General features: G+C 39.2%; 1 protein-coding gene across 4 annotated transcripts in view; it reads right to left on the bottom strand.

The window, feature by feature from the left end:
- Positions 1-5,411: 5,411 nt before the first annotated feature.
- Positions 5,412-17,778, bottom strand: part of CWC22 (CWC22 spliceosome associated protein homolog) — a 56,754-nt gene continuing 44,387 nt past the window's right edge. For 2 of the 4 annotated variants that reach the window (XM_058189489.1, XM_058189479.1), the window contains exons 14-19: positions 17,006-17,083; positions 14,784-14,936; positions 14,257-14,384; positions 13,096-13,197; positions 12,225-12,415; positions 5,412-7,667 (exon numbers count right to left, since the gene is read on the bottom strand). In XM_058189489.1, the coding sequence (XP_058045472.1) occupies positions 7,147-7,667; positions 12,225-12,415; positions 13,096-13,197; positions 14,257-14,384; positions 14,784-14,936; positions 17,006-17,083 (1,173 nt within the window). In that variant the 3' untranslated portion in view covers positions 5,412-7,146. The remainder of the gene's footprint in view (positions 7,668-12,224; positions 12,416-13,095; positions 13,198-14,256; positions 14,385-14,783; positions 14,937-17,005; positions 17,084-17,778) is intronic. The other 2 variants (XM_058189460.1, XM_058189468.1) reach the window with 1 other exon arrangement.

Raw genomic sequence — 17,778 nt, 5'->3', positions numbered from 1 at the left:
AGAACCAGATCATTTAGATTATATAGGCAAGCAGAATGAAGTAACCTCTAGTTATAATTTTCTGTCCTTTATATGCAAACCAATAATTTCCCTCTGCCACATTTATAATCAAGAAAGGGAGATTGGAGAATGTGGCATACACTGCCACGGGTAGACTGAAGGCTAAGACCCCTCTTGAAGTTTGCATCACCTCCAATTATCTTACTATAATATTATTCTTGGACAAGATGTAAAAATAGAGTAATGTAGGAGAAAGTCTCTGAAAGTCATATATATATATATATAGTTCAAAAAGCCAATGCTATAAAGCATTAAAACAGAACTCACTATATACATATGCACGGAGTTAACCCTGATCCTTAGACACAAGCTAAGGATGTACAAAATTGCTGCCTTTACACAATTCTTGGTTCTCTGACCAGTAAAAACAGCCCTGGTGGTGCAGTGGTTAGAATGCAATATTGCAGGCTAACTCTTCCCACAACTAGGAGTTTGATCCTGTCAGAGCTCAAGGTTCACCCAGCCTTCCATCCTTCCGAGGTTGGTAAAATGAGGATCCAGATTGTTGGGGAAAATATGCTGACATTGTAAACTTCTCAGAGAGTGCAGTAAAGTACTATGAGTGGTATACCAGTCTAAGTGCTACTGCTATTACTAGTAACTCCTTAATTTAGTTAACCTAAATTCTCATATTATAGGAATCTGCATTTATCAGATTTTCTTGATATAAAATAGAATAGCAATATCCTACATTCTTAAATATGAAGGGTATCTACGTAATATTCCAACTCTTTTGAGATTTAAATGAAGTTGGGGAACTCCACAGCCCATTATTTGTTTTTACCTATATACATGTATATATTTGTACAATATAAGAGTAATTATCCTTTCACATAATACAAAATCTAAAAAAATATATTTCTCAGGTTCTGTTCTTTTGCTTACATCAAGTCATTCAGAGACAAAAATGATCATACTAATCCATAAGGCAAAATAATCAAAATCCATAGTTGGGCCTCTTGAGAGCTGTGTTTAGACGAGGATATGAAGAAATGTTTAATTCCATTTGAATATTTAATTGGAGGAGGGGAAAAACCCACAGAGAATAAAGGGACATCAATCTAAATAACAGTTTACAGTAAACAGATGGTTTACAGTCAGGTGCAAGGCTATATTCACTTGGCCAGACTAAACCCACTTCCAGGCATCCTATTTAGAGTATTTATATTAACCACAGCTGACATACAGTTGAACAAAGCTGATTCATGGCATTTGGGCATAGTCACTCATATTGAAATAGTTGGTGGGAGGCAAGGTAATTCAACCTTTGGTATGCAAGAAAAAGCTAAATGGAAGTTAGTCTGATGAGATAAGAATCTGGCCAATTTTTAATTTTGTAATGGAAAGTTGGTTTCCATATTCATTTTTAAAAGATTAAATATACTGAGCCATAAATGGACCGCAAATGGTTTTAAATATCATACAGCACTAAAATAGTTTTATGGATCAATTTTGTTTCTCCTAAATGTCTATGGAAGTCATCCAGGTCATGGTAGTCCCGAAGGTGCTTTTTCCAAAAGGCAAGTGAACTTTTTTTTTCTTTGAAGATGTTTCGCTTCTCAACCAAGAAGCTTCTTCAGCGCTGAGCTTCTCTCAGAGCTGAAGAAGCTTCTTCGATGAGAAACGAAACTTCCTCAAAGAAAAACAAGAAAGCTTGTTTCTATTACACTTACTGTAGACATTTGAAAGAACACACACTTGGTGTTAAGAGATATACTCTGGGCTTGAATTCTCTTTGACTTGAGGTTTGCAATCCAAAATCTTTGATATGGCATATTATAAAAGCTCCAGCCAACTGTAGTTTGCTAAACAAACTATACTTAGTAGAATGCATATCCTGCTGAGAGTTTTCTCAATTTGTGTCAGTCATAAATCTATTCAATCAAGTATATGAAGGTAGTAGTCACTTTATCTATTCTGGCAATAAGGCTGTGACTCGGTTCTTGTCTGACAATAGACAAGAAATGCTTTAATCTGTCATGATTAAAGACAACTGCTATAGGAATGGAGCAGAACAACAACCTGAAATGTACAGACTTGCAGATGTAAAAAAGGAAATGCAGTGAGAAATTACAACAAAAGCTTATCTAAGGTAAAAATCCTACCATCCTTTTAATTAAATGAATATAATTAGATTCAGAAAAGAAGAACACTAAAATACTCAGGGTTAATGTATTGAGAAAACTTCTTTTTTAGTCTGAAAAGTTCCTGGAAATATTTTGCTTTAGAGGTCTTCAGGGGCAAGAAAGTTCTGCATTTCAAGTGGAAACTTAGTAGTTCCAGAAGAATAGTGTTTTCCTTAATGTGGATTGCCAGAGTTTCAGAGAAAAGTTGGGAGATGCGCAAGTTGCAAACCAGGAAAAAATGTGTTCCACTGAGTTGCAACTCCATTAGCTCATGGACAGCAGGGATTAAAATCCCTCATTAGTCATTTATAAAGTACAGAAAAGATATTTTAAAATTGACTCTTAATTTTAATAGATATTAAAGGAATAATAATAAGCCTAATAGTTTTGAATTAAAAAATATTAGAGAGAAATCCAATTTTTAAAAAAATTAAAATAAGAGGCAGAGAAAATAGGAAATATTTTTAATTCAGTGACAAATACACTATGTTTGGACTGCTTCTTCAAGAGATTGCTGCAAAATATCAAAAAAACCAAATAGTTTCCAGAAGAGATGAGATATGTATGTGAATTTAAGACAAAAACCTGGGCAAGCTGAACAGCACAGATTGCTCAAGTTGTCAAATCTTGGGTCTTTGTATCTTGAATTGATGTGTGTGACATTTGTTTCAGTTTCACAAACACAGCTGAGTTTGTGACAACAAAATCAAGAAGCTCTGAAAAAGTGCGAAGACAAATGGCTGACAAATATGTTTCTTTGTTGTGATTGTGCGTCAAATACAAAATCTGTTTTCAAAATTTGAGCCATATTTGAAAGGATTGGAATTGTGCTTTGATCCAACAAGAGTAAAAGATTAATATGTATGTTCTGAACTTTTGCACAACAAATTTGATAAATAAATGAATGAAATAAACAGACTTCAATACAGAATGAGTGAGACGTTGTGAAAAGATAGGCAGAAGAAACCATGTTTACCCATTTCCCCAATCATCTTTCATATTTGTTTCATAGCTTTTTCCAGCTTTGTACTTGCTTTCAATAAAATGATGTTGGCCTAGTCTTGGAGAGATTCCACACCTGGAAAGTGAATCTGCAAGTATCCCACTTGGGAATAGAGGAAAGGAGGAAGGGGCAAAATTCCCAACTCTTTTTCCATATAGATCTTTGTTCATGACACAATTCAGTGGCTTTAAAAGAATGAAAACAATTCAGAAGCTAAGAAGGAAAAAGGAACCAAAATTTGAGTACAAATTTGTAATTTAGAGTTGATATATTTTTAATAGTCATCTATTTCAAATGTAGCCTTTTGTTGTGTTATCCTCAATGATATTTAAATTACATAAAAAGAGATTGGCAGAACCTTTTCGAATTAACAAGTTGCATTAAAAGGCAAAAGTTTTTTGAGCTGGAGCATAAATGGCCTTCTATGAGTCTAATAAAGTGATCTGCATCTCAAAAACATCTGTCTTGTAATTAATAAAAAAATGGAAGAGATGCTATCAAATTCCTATAGACCAGGGATGTCAAACACGATTTCATTGAAGGCCGCATCAGGGTTATGTTTGACCTCGGAGGGTTGGGGGGCAGGTGTGTGTGGCCATGGCGGGCATGGCCAGCTCGACATCACTTGTATCGGGAGCACTTTTGCTAGTAGTTTGTTTTGCTAGCACTCTGCCAGTGAACCCAGAGCTCGGGGGGGGGGGAGCTCACGTGACCTCCCCAGGCTCAGTTTTCAGCTGTGACAACCTTCTGCAGCACTCTGCCAGAAAAAAGGACTACCATGTGTGGCCCTTATAAGCTGTTTTTGCTGGCAGAGGCACCATGGGCCAGTCCTTCAGTTTGACACCCCAGCTATATACTAACCAGGCTCTATTCTTAGTGCCCTAAATTATATAGTTCATCCATATGTTCCTTTACTAACAAGTATTCGTGGAAATTATTAAAGAGTGGCATTATTTATATGGCCAATTGAAAGCAGATTCTGCATTGCTTTTATATATATTGATTCAACAGGTAACTCTCATAAGCATTTTAAAACAATTTGTGATACAGAGATTTGATGACAGTACTGCTCACATCATTTCATTTCATTTCATTTATTTGATTTTTATACCGCCCTTCTCCCGAAGGACTCAGGGCGGTGTACAGGCAAATAAAAACAGATAAGACAATATTTTATAAAATGCGAGATTAAAAAACTTATTATAATTTGCCTAAAAAATTTAAAATATATAGAAATTAAAACCCCGTTTAAAATTAATAATAAAACTATAAATCCATAAAATTTAAGCCAGCCCAGCGAATAAAAAGATGCGTCTTCAGTTCGCGCGAAAGGTCCAAGGTCAGGTATTTGGCGAAACCCGGGGAAGTTCGCTCCAGAGTGGGAGCCCCACAGAGAAGGACCTTCCTGGGGCCCGCCAGCCGACATTGCTTGGCAGACGGCACCCTGAGAAGTCCCTCTCTGTGAGAGCGTACGGGTCGGTGGGAGGCATATGGTAACAGTAGGCGGTCCCATAAGTACCCAGGCCCTAAGCCATGGAGCGCTTTAAAGGTCATAACCAAAACCTTAAAGTGCACCCGAAAAGCCACAGGTAGCCAGTGCAGTCTGCGAGGAGGGTGTTACATGGGAGGTACGACACTCCCTCTATCACCCGCGCAGCTGCATTCTGACTAGCCGAAGCCTTCGAGTGCACCTCAAGGGGAGCCCCATGTAGAGAGCATTACAATAATCCAAGCGAGAGGTAACGAGTGCGTGAGTGACTGTGCACAAGGCACCCCGATCAAGGAAGGGGCGCAACTGCGAACCAGGCGGACCTGGTGGAAGGCCCCCTGGAGACGGCCGTCAAATGGTCTTCAAACGACAGCCGCCATCCAGGAGGACACCTAAGTTGTGCACCCTATCCTTTGGGGCCAATAACTGCCTCCAACAGTCAGCTGCAGCTGCAGCTGACTGAATCGAGATGCCGCATCCACAGCCACTCCGCCTTGGAGGGATTGAGCTTGAGCCTGTTTCTCCCCATCCAGACCCGTCGGCTTCCAAACACCGCGACAGCACTTGACAACTTCATTGGGGTGACCTGGGGTGGAGAAGTACAGCTGAGTGTCATCAGCGCATTGATGGTACTTCACCCCAAAGCCACTGATGATCTCACCCAACGGCTTCATGTAGATGTTGAACAGAAGGCGAGAGAATCGACCCCTGCGGCACCCCACAAGTGAGGGCCCTCGCGGTCGACCTCTGCCCCCCTGTCAACACCGTCTGCGACCGGTCGGAGAGATAGGAGGAGAACCACCGATAAACGGTGCCTCCCACTCCCAATCCCGCCAACCGGCGCAGCAAGATACCATGGTCGATGGTATCAAAAGCCGCTGAGAGGTCTAATAGGACCAGGGCAGAGGAATAACCCCTGTCCCTGGCCCTCCAGAGATCATCCACCAATGCGACCAAAGCTGTCTCCGTGCTGTAACCGGGTCGGAAGCCAGACTGGAACGGGTCTAGATAGACGGATTCTTCCAAGTATTGGGGTAGCTGGCGCGCCACAGCACTCTCTACAACCTTCGCAACAAAGCGAAGGTTGGAGACTGGCCGATAATTTCCCAAAATAGCCGGGTCCAAAGAGGGCTTCTTAAGGAGGGGTCTCACCACCGCCTCTTTCAAGGCACCACCGCCTCTTTCAAGGCGGCATCAGACCCTGAATGGCAATAATTTAAAAATATCAGATATAGTTCTGACCAGAATTATATATTTTTCAGCAGAAGTGAAACAATACACATGCTCTGACTAGATTTTTAATCTTTTATGATTAAATCAAAGCAACATCAAGTAATCATGCTACATGAGTTTTTATTCAACTTCAGCTTTTATGACTTTTTTCAATTAACAAAGAGGGAATTTTAACATATTGATTATTTGAGCTCTAGATTTTCATATTCTAAACAGAAGCATAACTTCTGTTTAGAATTTACAATTAAATTTTGTAAATTTAGATTTTACTAAATTTACACCCACAAGGATCAACTTATTACTGTTGTTTATTCACAACTGCTTTCCATCTAGAGTATATGATTAATCAGCTTTGTCTGCATATGGCAGGGGTGTCAAATCCAATTTCATTGAGGGTCGCATCAGGGCTGTGGTTGACCTTGGGGAACCATGGTTGACTGGGTGGGTGTGGCCACCTTAACACTACTCACTGGGCGTGGCTGACTGGGTGGGCGTTTCCCCGCCATTCCCCAAACTGCTGGCACTGGCACCTCTTCACATTGGGTAGACCAGGCTGAAGCCACGCTGGCCTGATCTTTCCTCTTTGCATTGGGTAGACGGGGCCAAAACGATGCTGGCCAGCCCCTTTCATTTTCCAGCTTGGCTCCATGGGCCAGGTTTGACACCCCTGGCATATGGCATGTTATGGTGTCATTTGGGTCAAAAAGTCAAGGATCATGCTTATTCAGGGATGGGCTGATCTCAAGTATATGGCATTGAATGTGACCAATAAGCCATGATAGATATTGGTAAAGCTTTCATTTCCAAACACTGATCTATTTTTCATTGTCGAATTTAAAAGACTGCCCTTTTCATCTTTAATTCACAAAAAAACCCTACAAATGTTATTTCTGAAATAAAACTTTAATATATGCTGAAATCTAAAATTCAAAAATGAAAAGGAAGGAATGTTTAGCATTTTCAGAGAACACAAATAAAATTCGAAGAATAAATATTTACAGCATACTAATATCCCATTGAAAGCAATGTTTAACTGTTTTATTGGGCTTCGATTCCTCCTGGATTCAAAGTCTTTTAAGCAGCAGCTTAGCGGAAAGCTCCAACAATTAACAGTGATTCAAAGAGTCATTACTGTCTGGAAATATTTTGTACAAAAGGTTTCTCTTTTAAAAATGTGTAGCAAGTTTTAAAAAGACAGTTCAAATGGCAAGGCGGTATTGAAAAATCTTCTTAATTCATTTGTGCCTGGATGGGGAAGCATTTCTATGCCTTCTCCTGGTTTCGTCTTTCCTTATCTCTTTAAACTGGTTTGAATATTGGCTGTTTTCCTCAAACTCTCTGGGGCTGGGATAATGGTGAGGCCTCTCTCTGGACTTAGATCTGTCCTTCTTCTCTCTGAGGAGCTTGCTGTCCCTTTTATGGTGCCTGTCCCTCTCTTCATCTTCAGAAAAAGAAGGTCTTCCTTCTTTTCTCTTTTTAGAATGGACGGTTTTGCTGTCTAAAAGTACATTTTTTTCTCGGTTCCTCTCCTTTCCACTCCGGGAATTATTTTTATCACTGGAATAATCTCTATCATAAGATGCTTCGTCTTTTCTACTGGAGCTTTTGTCAGCATTCCTCTCCGAGTTTCTTGAAGCACCATTTTCCCTCTCGGGCCACCTCCATTCTTTTTCCTTTTCAAGTTTCTTCTTCTTATTCCCTTGTTTTCTCTGGGTACCTTTATCCGCATTTTTCTTCTTTTGAGACTTTTTCTTATCTGAAAGGAAAAAACCCAAAGACTTTCACTCTAAGATTAAAATTTTAATTTGTCAAACTACGTCGCTTGTATTCAAAACTCCCAAGATGGGATATGTAAGAAATGTCTGATTAATTACTCTAAAGAAATGGAAAATAATACCGGAGAGAGAGAGATGTGATATCTCACCGCCATAATCTGAAATGTTTCTGCTCACCTTCAGAGGCCATATGAGCCATTTCATGGCATGAATTATTATCAGAAGCTTTTCTGTTTACTTCCCAGGAAATGCGCACTACCTGCATTTGTCTCAGAAATGCCAACTTTCATTTCATTATTATTGATTTTGAAATTTGACATTTGTGTGTGTAAAATTCACAGATTAGGAAATATGACCAACGGAACCCCAACATCTATAACACCATTCAATTCAATTCAATTCTTGCCATTTTAGTACCTTCTGTGTCTTGGTTTCCTACCAAGATGCAGGTATGGAAACAAACAATAACAACTATTTAACATAAACAACAAACAATCCTGTCATTCCTTCAACATTTTGTTGTTTCCTGTCTCCTGCCCAACCACATGGCTTCACATCCATAGCTTAAGACAACTATTTAATGCAAGTGGCCTTTTACCCAGGAAAATTTACATATAAAACATTTCTATGCTGTAAGGTGCTGTAAATCTATTGGGTTTTTTTCTGCAAAAGATTAACACTGTTACACTATAAACAATGTTTTATATGAAAGTTAGAAAGCCTACCAGGCAATTTGACATTCCCATTCAGTGAGAAAAGCATGTTTGTATATTAAAGGAATAGTAAATGCATGGAGCTCTTTTTTAATACTAATGTTAATACGGACATGCAAGATCTAAACTGAGTTTAAAAAAATGAGCTATACAAGTCCTTGGTTCCGATGGCAATTAGGACCAGGTTTGCCATTGCTAAGAGAGGGGTGCAACTTCATGTAACCATATCACTTAGCATTAACAATCCCAGCAGTCCCTTTGGCCATCGTAGTCCCAAGATGCACAAATTGTTAACTGGGAATAGCAGGAGTCCCAGATAAGGAGGGCAGAGTGCCCTACAGGAGGTAGAGAGGGCTGGGAGATCCTGGAAAGCCTGGTGCAGATTATGCTAGAATGGAAGTTGGGAGAAAGAGTTGGGCAACTGGGCAAGTTGCTGGGCAACTGAAGGGAGACCAGAGAAGCATGGGGCCACACAACTAGAGGACAGGCGAGAAAGCAAGGGAGCAAAGGGAGGTTGAGGGAAGCAAGCATTGGTGCTGCCCAGGGATAGAATCTAAAATTTGTTACTACTGGTTTTGTGGGCGTGGCTTGGTGGGGGGATGATAATGTGACTGAGTGGGCGTGGCCAACTTTTTTTTTTTTTACTTTTAAAAGCATTTTTTTTTCCAGCCTCTTCGGGAAAAGAGCTTGTAGAAAAAAAATGCTTTGAAAGGGTTCTGATGATCCCAGCTGAGTTGCCTGAGTGCCAGAACCCTTTCAAAGCTTTTTTTTACAGCCTCTTTGGCCGAAGAGGTTATAGAAAAAATGTTTTGAAAAGGTTCTGACAATCCCAGCTGAGCCGCACGATCAGCAGAGGCTTTTTTTTTTTTTACTTTTAAAAGCATTTTTTTCGGGTGAAGAATTTTTTTTTAAAAAAGTAAAAAAAACCTCTGATGATTGTGCGGCTCAGCTGGGCATGGGAGGGGGGGAAGGGAGGCAGGGATTTTGCTACCGGTTCTCTGGACCACTCGCCACCATCGTTACCGGATTGAGCGATCCAGTCCGAACCGGGAGCATTTCACCCCTGGTGCTGCCAGAGTGTAGAGAGGCTGGGGAAAGCAGGGAGCAGCTTGGGCAAACAAAGCCGGCCAGGTGAATTAAAATAAAGATCATCCTTGACCTACGACTATTCATTCAGTGACTGTTCAAAGTTAAAGCAGCACTCAATGAATGGTGGTTATGAACAATCCTTGGAGGTTCAGACACCCCAGAACTTCCTTGGTCATGTGATCGTGATCTGGGTACTTTGCCAACCTTCACTTGGCAGGGAAGCTGGCAGGGAAGGCTGCAAGTTGCTAGACTAAGTCTCCTACACCTATATAGCTTCCTCAAGCAGTCATGCTGTGCCAACCACTTACTCTCCCTTATGCACCCTCCCTGAGCCCTTGCCACAACTCTCTTGTGCATCGCCTTGCACCCCTTCCTTTGTGCACCCTTCCAGACCTGTCCTTGTGCACCAATTTATGCAGTCCTCCCTGACGTATGCCACTTACAACCCCCCTCACACACCCTTTCCAACCTGCACTATGCCCTCCTTTACACCCACACACATACACTCCCTGACCTGGGCTGCTTGTGCAACCCTCGTATCCTTATATACATTCCCTGACCCGTGCTGTGTCTCTTGCACCTTCTCCATAACCTGCGCCATCCCTCACATACATCTTCACTGTCCCTGACCCACATCATGCCTCTTGCATAGTTCTTCGCACCTCGCACACTTTATAACCCAGGCCATTTTGCATACTCCCTCATAGCCTCCATGACTTGCATTGCATTTCTGGTCCCCCATATCTTCCCATGTCCAGTGCCATGGCTCTCCCCACAGAGTTTGGTCATGGGAAACTAGCAGGAAGTTACCTAGTTTTAACAACTAGGAATTTAGTTAACAACGGGAACAGGGATTGCCACTGTAAATTGAGGACTATCTGTATTTTTGCCCTTAACATCATCCATATAGCTAATTTGCTTAAAAGGCTCTTTCAGTGCAGAAACTCATGCTGGGCTATCAGCTGTTCTCACAATTAACTGCAGATATGCTCCATGTAATCGAATGTGACAAAGTCCTTGGGAGATGAAGCAAAGCAATGCTCCTAGGGAATGATCAGATAAAGAGACAGCATAGCCTGCAGTTGCATAGTGGGCAAAACAAGAAGTTCAGAAGGGACCCTCCCTAGTTTCTCGGGTGATAAAGGAGATGTGGGGGGGGGGGGAGAATAGTATTTTCAAACTTGCAGGAGTCTATCAATGTAGCTTTACAATAAAATAAAACTAGCTCATCTAGTTGTGATTCTATCTGGTTTACCAGGCAAGCTCAACCCTCTGAAATAGTCTACCAGCAAAGTAACAAATTCATTTTATATTTTTTTTTTAAAAAAATAGTAAATATAAAATGGAAATGTTCAAGTACCATGCTGTCCGGTAATAAATCTTAGCAAAGCAGAATAATATGTAATAAAATGTAAAATAGACTGCATTGCACTGGGCTTCATTACATTAATTTAAGAATAACTATTAATATTTTTTACAGAGCCACATATGTACGCCAAAAAGAACTGCATATCATATCTTTAATTAATAAGAGAGGCAAATAAAATAAAGCTTTTCTGTTTTAGCAATGCCTGAGGGGCTTCACCGTGGTGTTTTCATTGTGCATACTTTAGCAGATTCATATCTCAACACAAAACAGCTTAAAATGTTGAATGTATTTCTTTTGCATAATCCCCAAGTACATTATTACTTTTGTGCATGTGAGAGAGTGTTTTTAAAGATGATGAAAAAGAAGTGAATTTCAGACTGCAATAAACCTGCAATTGTGGGAACAAAATCAAGAGAATCGATCGTATCAGAATTTTCTCTCCGGGTAACTATTTTAACAAAGTATAGTAAGTAATCTTTGTAATTCCAAAAATACTTACAAATAGTCCTCAGGTTATAATGGGAATTGGGATCAGAATTGCCTCACTAAGCAATTGCCTCACATGACCTCATTGCTTAGTGATGGCAGTTTCAGTTGCCATCACTAACAGAGGACTTCAAAGGTTGTTAGGTAAGGATCTTATGTGACTGCAACTTCCAACTGGCTTCCCCATTGACTGCTTGTGGGAAGCCAACAGGATTATTGGAAAACATGATCATTGGGGAGACACTAAAATGACTGGAAGTCAGAGAACCAGTCCTAAGTACCACTTGTTTAGCACCACAGTTTCAACAGTTGCTGAAAAAGTGGTTGTAACTTAAGGACCACTTGTATTTTTTGTTGGGTATAAACCCAAATGAATTGACTCAATGACTTACTGTAAACGTGTAGATTCTACAACATGGGCAAATTAGCTACTTCATGTTGTCATTGTCACATCAGTCTTCACTTTCCCCTCCCCGCCTTTGTGGTTGTTTTTTTAAAGAAAAGAAATGTTTTTTCAAGACATTTTGCTTCCATACACATTTCATACTTTAAAATTAAAAACCTGACAAGTGAAAACTCATAATCCTTTAACCGAGGTGAGGGTGATAGAACAGGCTTCAAAGAGGTAGTCTGGCTAAGCTCATTCCATAGTTCCAGAATATTAAACCATTTTATGGCATAACATTTCTACCTAAACCCGTCTTGATGGTTCTTAAAAGATTTATATTCACCATCCATTACATTTTAAGTCAGGCAATTTATTACTCTGCAATGTTTGCAGATTTTAGACATCTAAAATTACCTTCAAGCAAAAAAGGCAGTCTGCATGAACAAATGGCCCATCGCTAAAGGAAACTGATGGACTGAAGGCAGAACTTTACCTGAGTCACTGCTGTCCGTACTGTCGGAAGTGGATTCACTCCCACTAGAGGATCCCGAGGTCTCACTGCTGCTGGAATCATCATCTGAATCAGATGTACCTGATTCTGAAGATGAATCAGATGACTCCACATCTTGTTTCTGCGTCATTATTATTTTGGGCGCATTTTTCAGGTGTTCCCGTAGTTCGTCGCTATTTAAAGAAAATTTAACAAAATAGAAGATATATAAAAATAAGTGTTTGTTGAGTTGTAATCTGTCTTGTATTTCTGAATGTAGCCTTACTTAAAAAATCTCACTAAATTGATAAGGAATTACTGTACTAATCACTGTCAACTCAATTCTATCCAGAATTAAATTTCTTGTTGAGACTGTGGAGTTAACGTCAACATGTAAATTGGCTTGGGTGATACCTTCTCCTTAGGCTCATGTCTGGTGAGAATGCATCTCTACGTAATGCTGGTAACACAGAATTAGCAGTGTGGTTCCCATCCCCCCCCTGCTCCTAGTATGATATTGAGCACTGAAAAAAAACACAAGATAAGCAGCCTTCAATGATTACAAAGTTGCCCGCATTAGTAAGAGTGTTTAAGCAGAACCAACACATTGTCAGATTTGTTGCAATATTGATCTCACAGAGTTGTTGCACAGATGGGTTTCAAATTATAGGCCTTGCTTGTGCATTTTGCCTCCCATGGATAGCCTGGGGACATCAGAGGCAAAATTTGAATATATTTTCACTCCCTAACAAACAGTACATATGGTCAGATCCAAAACCTATCTATATATCATCTAATCCTATTATGTGACGGATTCACAGGAACTATTTAAATATGCATGTACATATATAAATTACATATTTTTTTTTCTTACGTCAGTCCTCCAAGGCCAATTGAAGTGAAGAAATTGATTGCAAATCTAGTATTTCTTGGATTATCTCGTGGTAATAATCCTTCAAAGAATGGTAGCAGGGTTCTGTTGAAAAACAAACACAGCAATCATTCCTAAGACTGAGAATTTCTAATGCTGCACACAAACGTATTTTGATCCCAGTTTAGAAATATTTAAAGCACTCAGCTTAATTTACACAAGATTTGCAACTACAGAAATCTGTATCTTACTAAATTCAAAATCCTATTGAATAAGTAATCTTTTTCAATAAATATACAGTCCACTGGGAGCATACATTCCGAAGGAATAGAAAGAAATTCAGTACATAAAGATCTAAGGCAACTAGTGACAGAAAATATGGCCCTGGGAAGCAGAGGTGCCACATGCCCCTATGTGGTGCCACGCAAGAATTGCAACTGCCATCCAATAAGAAAACAAAAGGATTAATGGTGATGAATGAAGATGGCAGATGTAGCCTGAAACAGAATATGAGAGTTGAAAGGAAAAGTAGGGACAACCCTTTTCCCTTCAATATATGAATGGGGGAAGAGTCAGAAGAGAAGCAAAAGTCACTTTTTTCCCCTGGAATCTATATTACACAGATTGAGTTATTCTTATTACCACAATATTACATCACAGCAGGTGACATCATTTACTTTTATTGTAGCTCAATGTTTCTCAACTTCAGAAACGTTATGCTGTGTGGACTTCAACTCCCCAAATTTTCCCCAGCCAGCATGCTGGCTGGAGGAATCCTGGGAATTGAAGCCATATATCTTAAAGCTGATAAAGTTGAGAGACAGTGCCTTTGCTGGTCTCAGTAAAGATAAGCAGGTTTAATACTTGGATGGGAGAACATGAGACATTTCAAAAGGTGTTATACTAAATTAAAAGTTGAAAACAAAATCCCACAAGAAGGCAATGTTAAACTCTTTTCGCTTTGTAATCAAAGAAAATAACCTGGACATTTCCATGTAAATTATTAGGACTTTAAGAGAGATTTTACCTTTTATTGAAATATGTTAACTCCCTCTGAGAAATATGTGTTACTTACCAGCTTCAATGTTTACAAATCTGACAAAAGTATAAACAGTCATAAACAAGGCATTAGAAAAATAATGTATAACATGATTTGTTACTTACTCATCTTTCAACCTTGCATTAAGATTAGGAAGTCCCATATATTCACTAAGCTCTTGGAAGAATATTTTAACAAAAATCCTACTGGATGATGTTGTCGTTTCTTCACTTAGAGATATGCATTCAAGGACCTACAAATAGAAGGAATAAGTAAATGCCAAATATTATTTTTCTTTTTAAAATAAACTAATTTTCCTTTGTTCCCTAAGGCATTTTGATAGTCCTTGAATGGTAGCATATTCCTTGCGATAAATATTTGCTAATGGAAAAGCCATCTTACAAAAACACCTTCACATTATCACTTGAGCCAAGTCTGGATTCCGAGCAAACTATCTAAATTTTTCTTAAATTCAAAAAATTCTCTCTTGAAAGCACTCATGTCCCTTGCCAGACTGAAAGTCAATGTGATTCATGACTCTCAACATGTATTTGAACTAATTCCATTTACATCTGTAGCTTCAAAAAACCCCAAAAACCCAGTTATCAAAAACCCAATGCATAGTGCAAGGCTACAAATGTTGGCTACATACACTCCATGGAAGCGAATCTGTGTATAAAAGATGAGCAAACATCTTGGCAACATTCCTCAACTTGTTTGTTTCCAACCGATGTATGGTATCATACTGCTCTTTGAAAATTGCTTCAAATGACTCCATGTATTCTTTTTTCAACATACAGAAGCGCTAAGTATAAAATAAAAACACAGTGAAGAAAATCGAATGAGAAAAAAAACACCACCTGATTTCAGCAGGGTGCTAGGACTAAACAGACAAAGAAAATTAAAAAGGAAAACCACAGATAGATCTCGACTTATGACCATAATGGAGCCTGCTTATTGCTGTCCTAAGTCATGACAGTCATAAAGCACATCACCCATAGGATTGACCTGATTTTATGACCTTTTTTTTCTGCTGCAGTCATTAAGTGAATCACTGCAGTTAAGTGAGTCTGTGGTCGTAACAAATACCACAGCTGTTAAGCAAACTCATTATTTGCTAGGGGCCTTTTTGCCCAAAACTGAAAGAAACTGCTGGTTTTCGGGAAAAGTAGCAATGGCATTTAGACTTATATACCAACTCACCCTGCTTTACAGCACTCTTTGAGTGGTTTGCAGAGTCAGCATATGGCCCCCAAAAATCTGGATCCTCATTTTACCAGTCTTGAAAGGATAGAAGGCTGAGTCAACCTTGAGCTGATCAGGATCGAACTTCTGGCTATGGGCAGAGTTAGCATGCAATACTGCAATCTAACCACTGCGCCACCAAGGCTAGGTTGTAAATTGCTGTCATGTAACCATGGGACAATGCCAACAGTTGTCGGCAGGATGCTGAGAACCCCAAAAGTGGTCATATGACTGTGTGGAGGATGGGAGGGCTGGCCATTAGAATACTGGAATAGAGTGGTAAGTATTTTGGGGGGCAGGTCCCTCATAACTTTGAACAGTCATTAAGTGAACAGTCATAAGTCAAGGACTACCATACTGGTTTCTTTTCCAATACTAGTTTGGTTCTAAAGACAAACATAAACATAAAAAGAAGACAATTTAACTAATAGTTAGCTGGAGAATTTTGGAGAGCAGAGAGGGCATTCCAGTGATCTTGTTCTATCCACCCATCTTTTCCATTGCCTTCCCTTTCTCCTTCCTTCAACACTGCCAGGCAAAGGAACATTTCTAGGGCAACATCTCTGCACATCCCCACATACCTCAGTTTCGGCTTGCTGGCTGTCACCCCAAGGAAACAATCAGTATTTGGTTTTGGACTGACGTTTCTCTCCATTCTCTTCAAATAGACAATTAGATGACATCCATGTTCTTTCTCTCACTCTACCTCAGTGTTCAGCTTTCACAGTTATATAGGTAGTCCTCAACGTACGACCACAATTGAGCCCAAAATTTACGCTGTTAAATTTGTTAAGTAAAATTGTCCCTTTTTTTTTTACTTTTCTTGACACATTGGTTAAATGAATCACTGCAGTTGTTAAATTAGTAACATGGTGGTTAAGGGAATCTGGGTTCTCCAGTGACTTTGCTTGTCAAAGGTCCTGAACACTGCAACCATCATAAATATGAGTCGGTTGTCAAGCATCTCAATGTAAATCACGTGACCATGGAGATGCTGCAATGGTCGTAAGTGTGAAAAATGGTCCTAAGTCACTATTTTCAGTGCCGTTGGGGAGTTCGAACAGTCACTAAATGAACTGTTGTAAGTCGAGGACTACCTGTATATTACCACTGGAAAGACCATCACTGGAATCACTTGTCTTGGGTAGGCTGGCTTCCCTTACATCAGCACAGACCCTCCTTGGGTTTACTTTTAGCTTTGCTTCTCCCTTTTGACCTCACTGCCAAAGTTAAGCCTGCCACAAATAAGCATTGCGCTGATGGTTATTGTAGCTACTAGGCCTACAATGTGGGAATCATATTGAAAAACAAGAATCTCCTTCTTAAGTGACATATGCAGAAATCACATCCTCATGGGTCCATATTAAAAAAAAAAAAAAACCATCTGAGAAGAGGCTATTTTTTTCCTCAACATATTTAGTGCTATTTTGCAATGTTAATAAAACCATGCAAATCAAGATGCCACTATCTGCCCCATCTTTCCAAATGTAACAGCTAAGTCATAAATGAAAAGTTACCAGCTGATATTGAAAAACACCTTTGTAAATGAGCCCTCTTTATGGGAGACTGAGAGGGATGGTGAGGGGTATGGAATGGCAAGGGAGATAGATATGACAAGTAGCAACTCACCCCAGCTAGCAAACCAAAGAATTTTTCGTATGTTCTTTGCTGAGCACAACAATCAAGAATCATGTTGCACAGTTCTTTCTGCCGCAAAGAAAGAAAATAACATGCTTTCAGTTAAAAATTACTACCGCAATATCATGGTAATAGTGCAGAAATTTAAAAAAAAACATGTTACATTAAAAATAAAAATAAATTTGACTTGAAGTCCACGAAACCCTCTGAATGCACTTAACTTTCAGTGTGAAAAGTTACTGACGGAAAGATGGAACCATAAGACTTGTGAAAAGTTTCTATCCAGCATAATGTGTGATTCATCAGCATGGTGATCAGTTAACATACTCATCAATAAATATTCAAGGTTTTCTTTTTATTTAATGATAAGAAATGGCTAACTACCATAATCTTCAAAATTCCTTGTTGTATTTTACATGAATTCAATACGTTAAAACATATATTTATTTTTACATTGCTCCACTGGAATAATATTGCAGTCAATCAGATTTTATGTAATAAAGCAGGGCAAAGTGCTGATGCTGTTTTGCTAATGAAGTCAGCGTGTCTTGAAGAACAAATTACTTTTTGCTCCCTGAACAGCGGTTACTACGCTATAATATCTCCCAGGGGTTAAAGTAATTAAATATTTCAACATTTTAAATATTTAAATATTACCCGTGATTTCTACTGGAATAGCTTGAGTAATCATGTTCAGGAAAACAGATTTGCTTATAAAGTCACTCTCGCTGGCTTATTCAAAATAAACATGCTTAGATCTAATC

Source organism: Ahaetulla prasina, chromosome 1 (genome assembly GCF_028640845.1).
Source record: "Ahaetulla prasina isolate Xishuangbanna chromosome 1, ASM2864084v1, whole genome shotgun sequence".
Classification (NCBI taxonomy): Eukaryota; Metazoa; Chordata; class Lepidosauria; order Squamata; family Colubridae; genus Ahaetulla; species Ahaetulla prasina.
The sequence above is the reverse complement of the archived record's forward strand: the minus strand, read 5'-3'. Positions and strand labels throughout refer to the sequence as shown.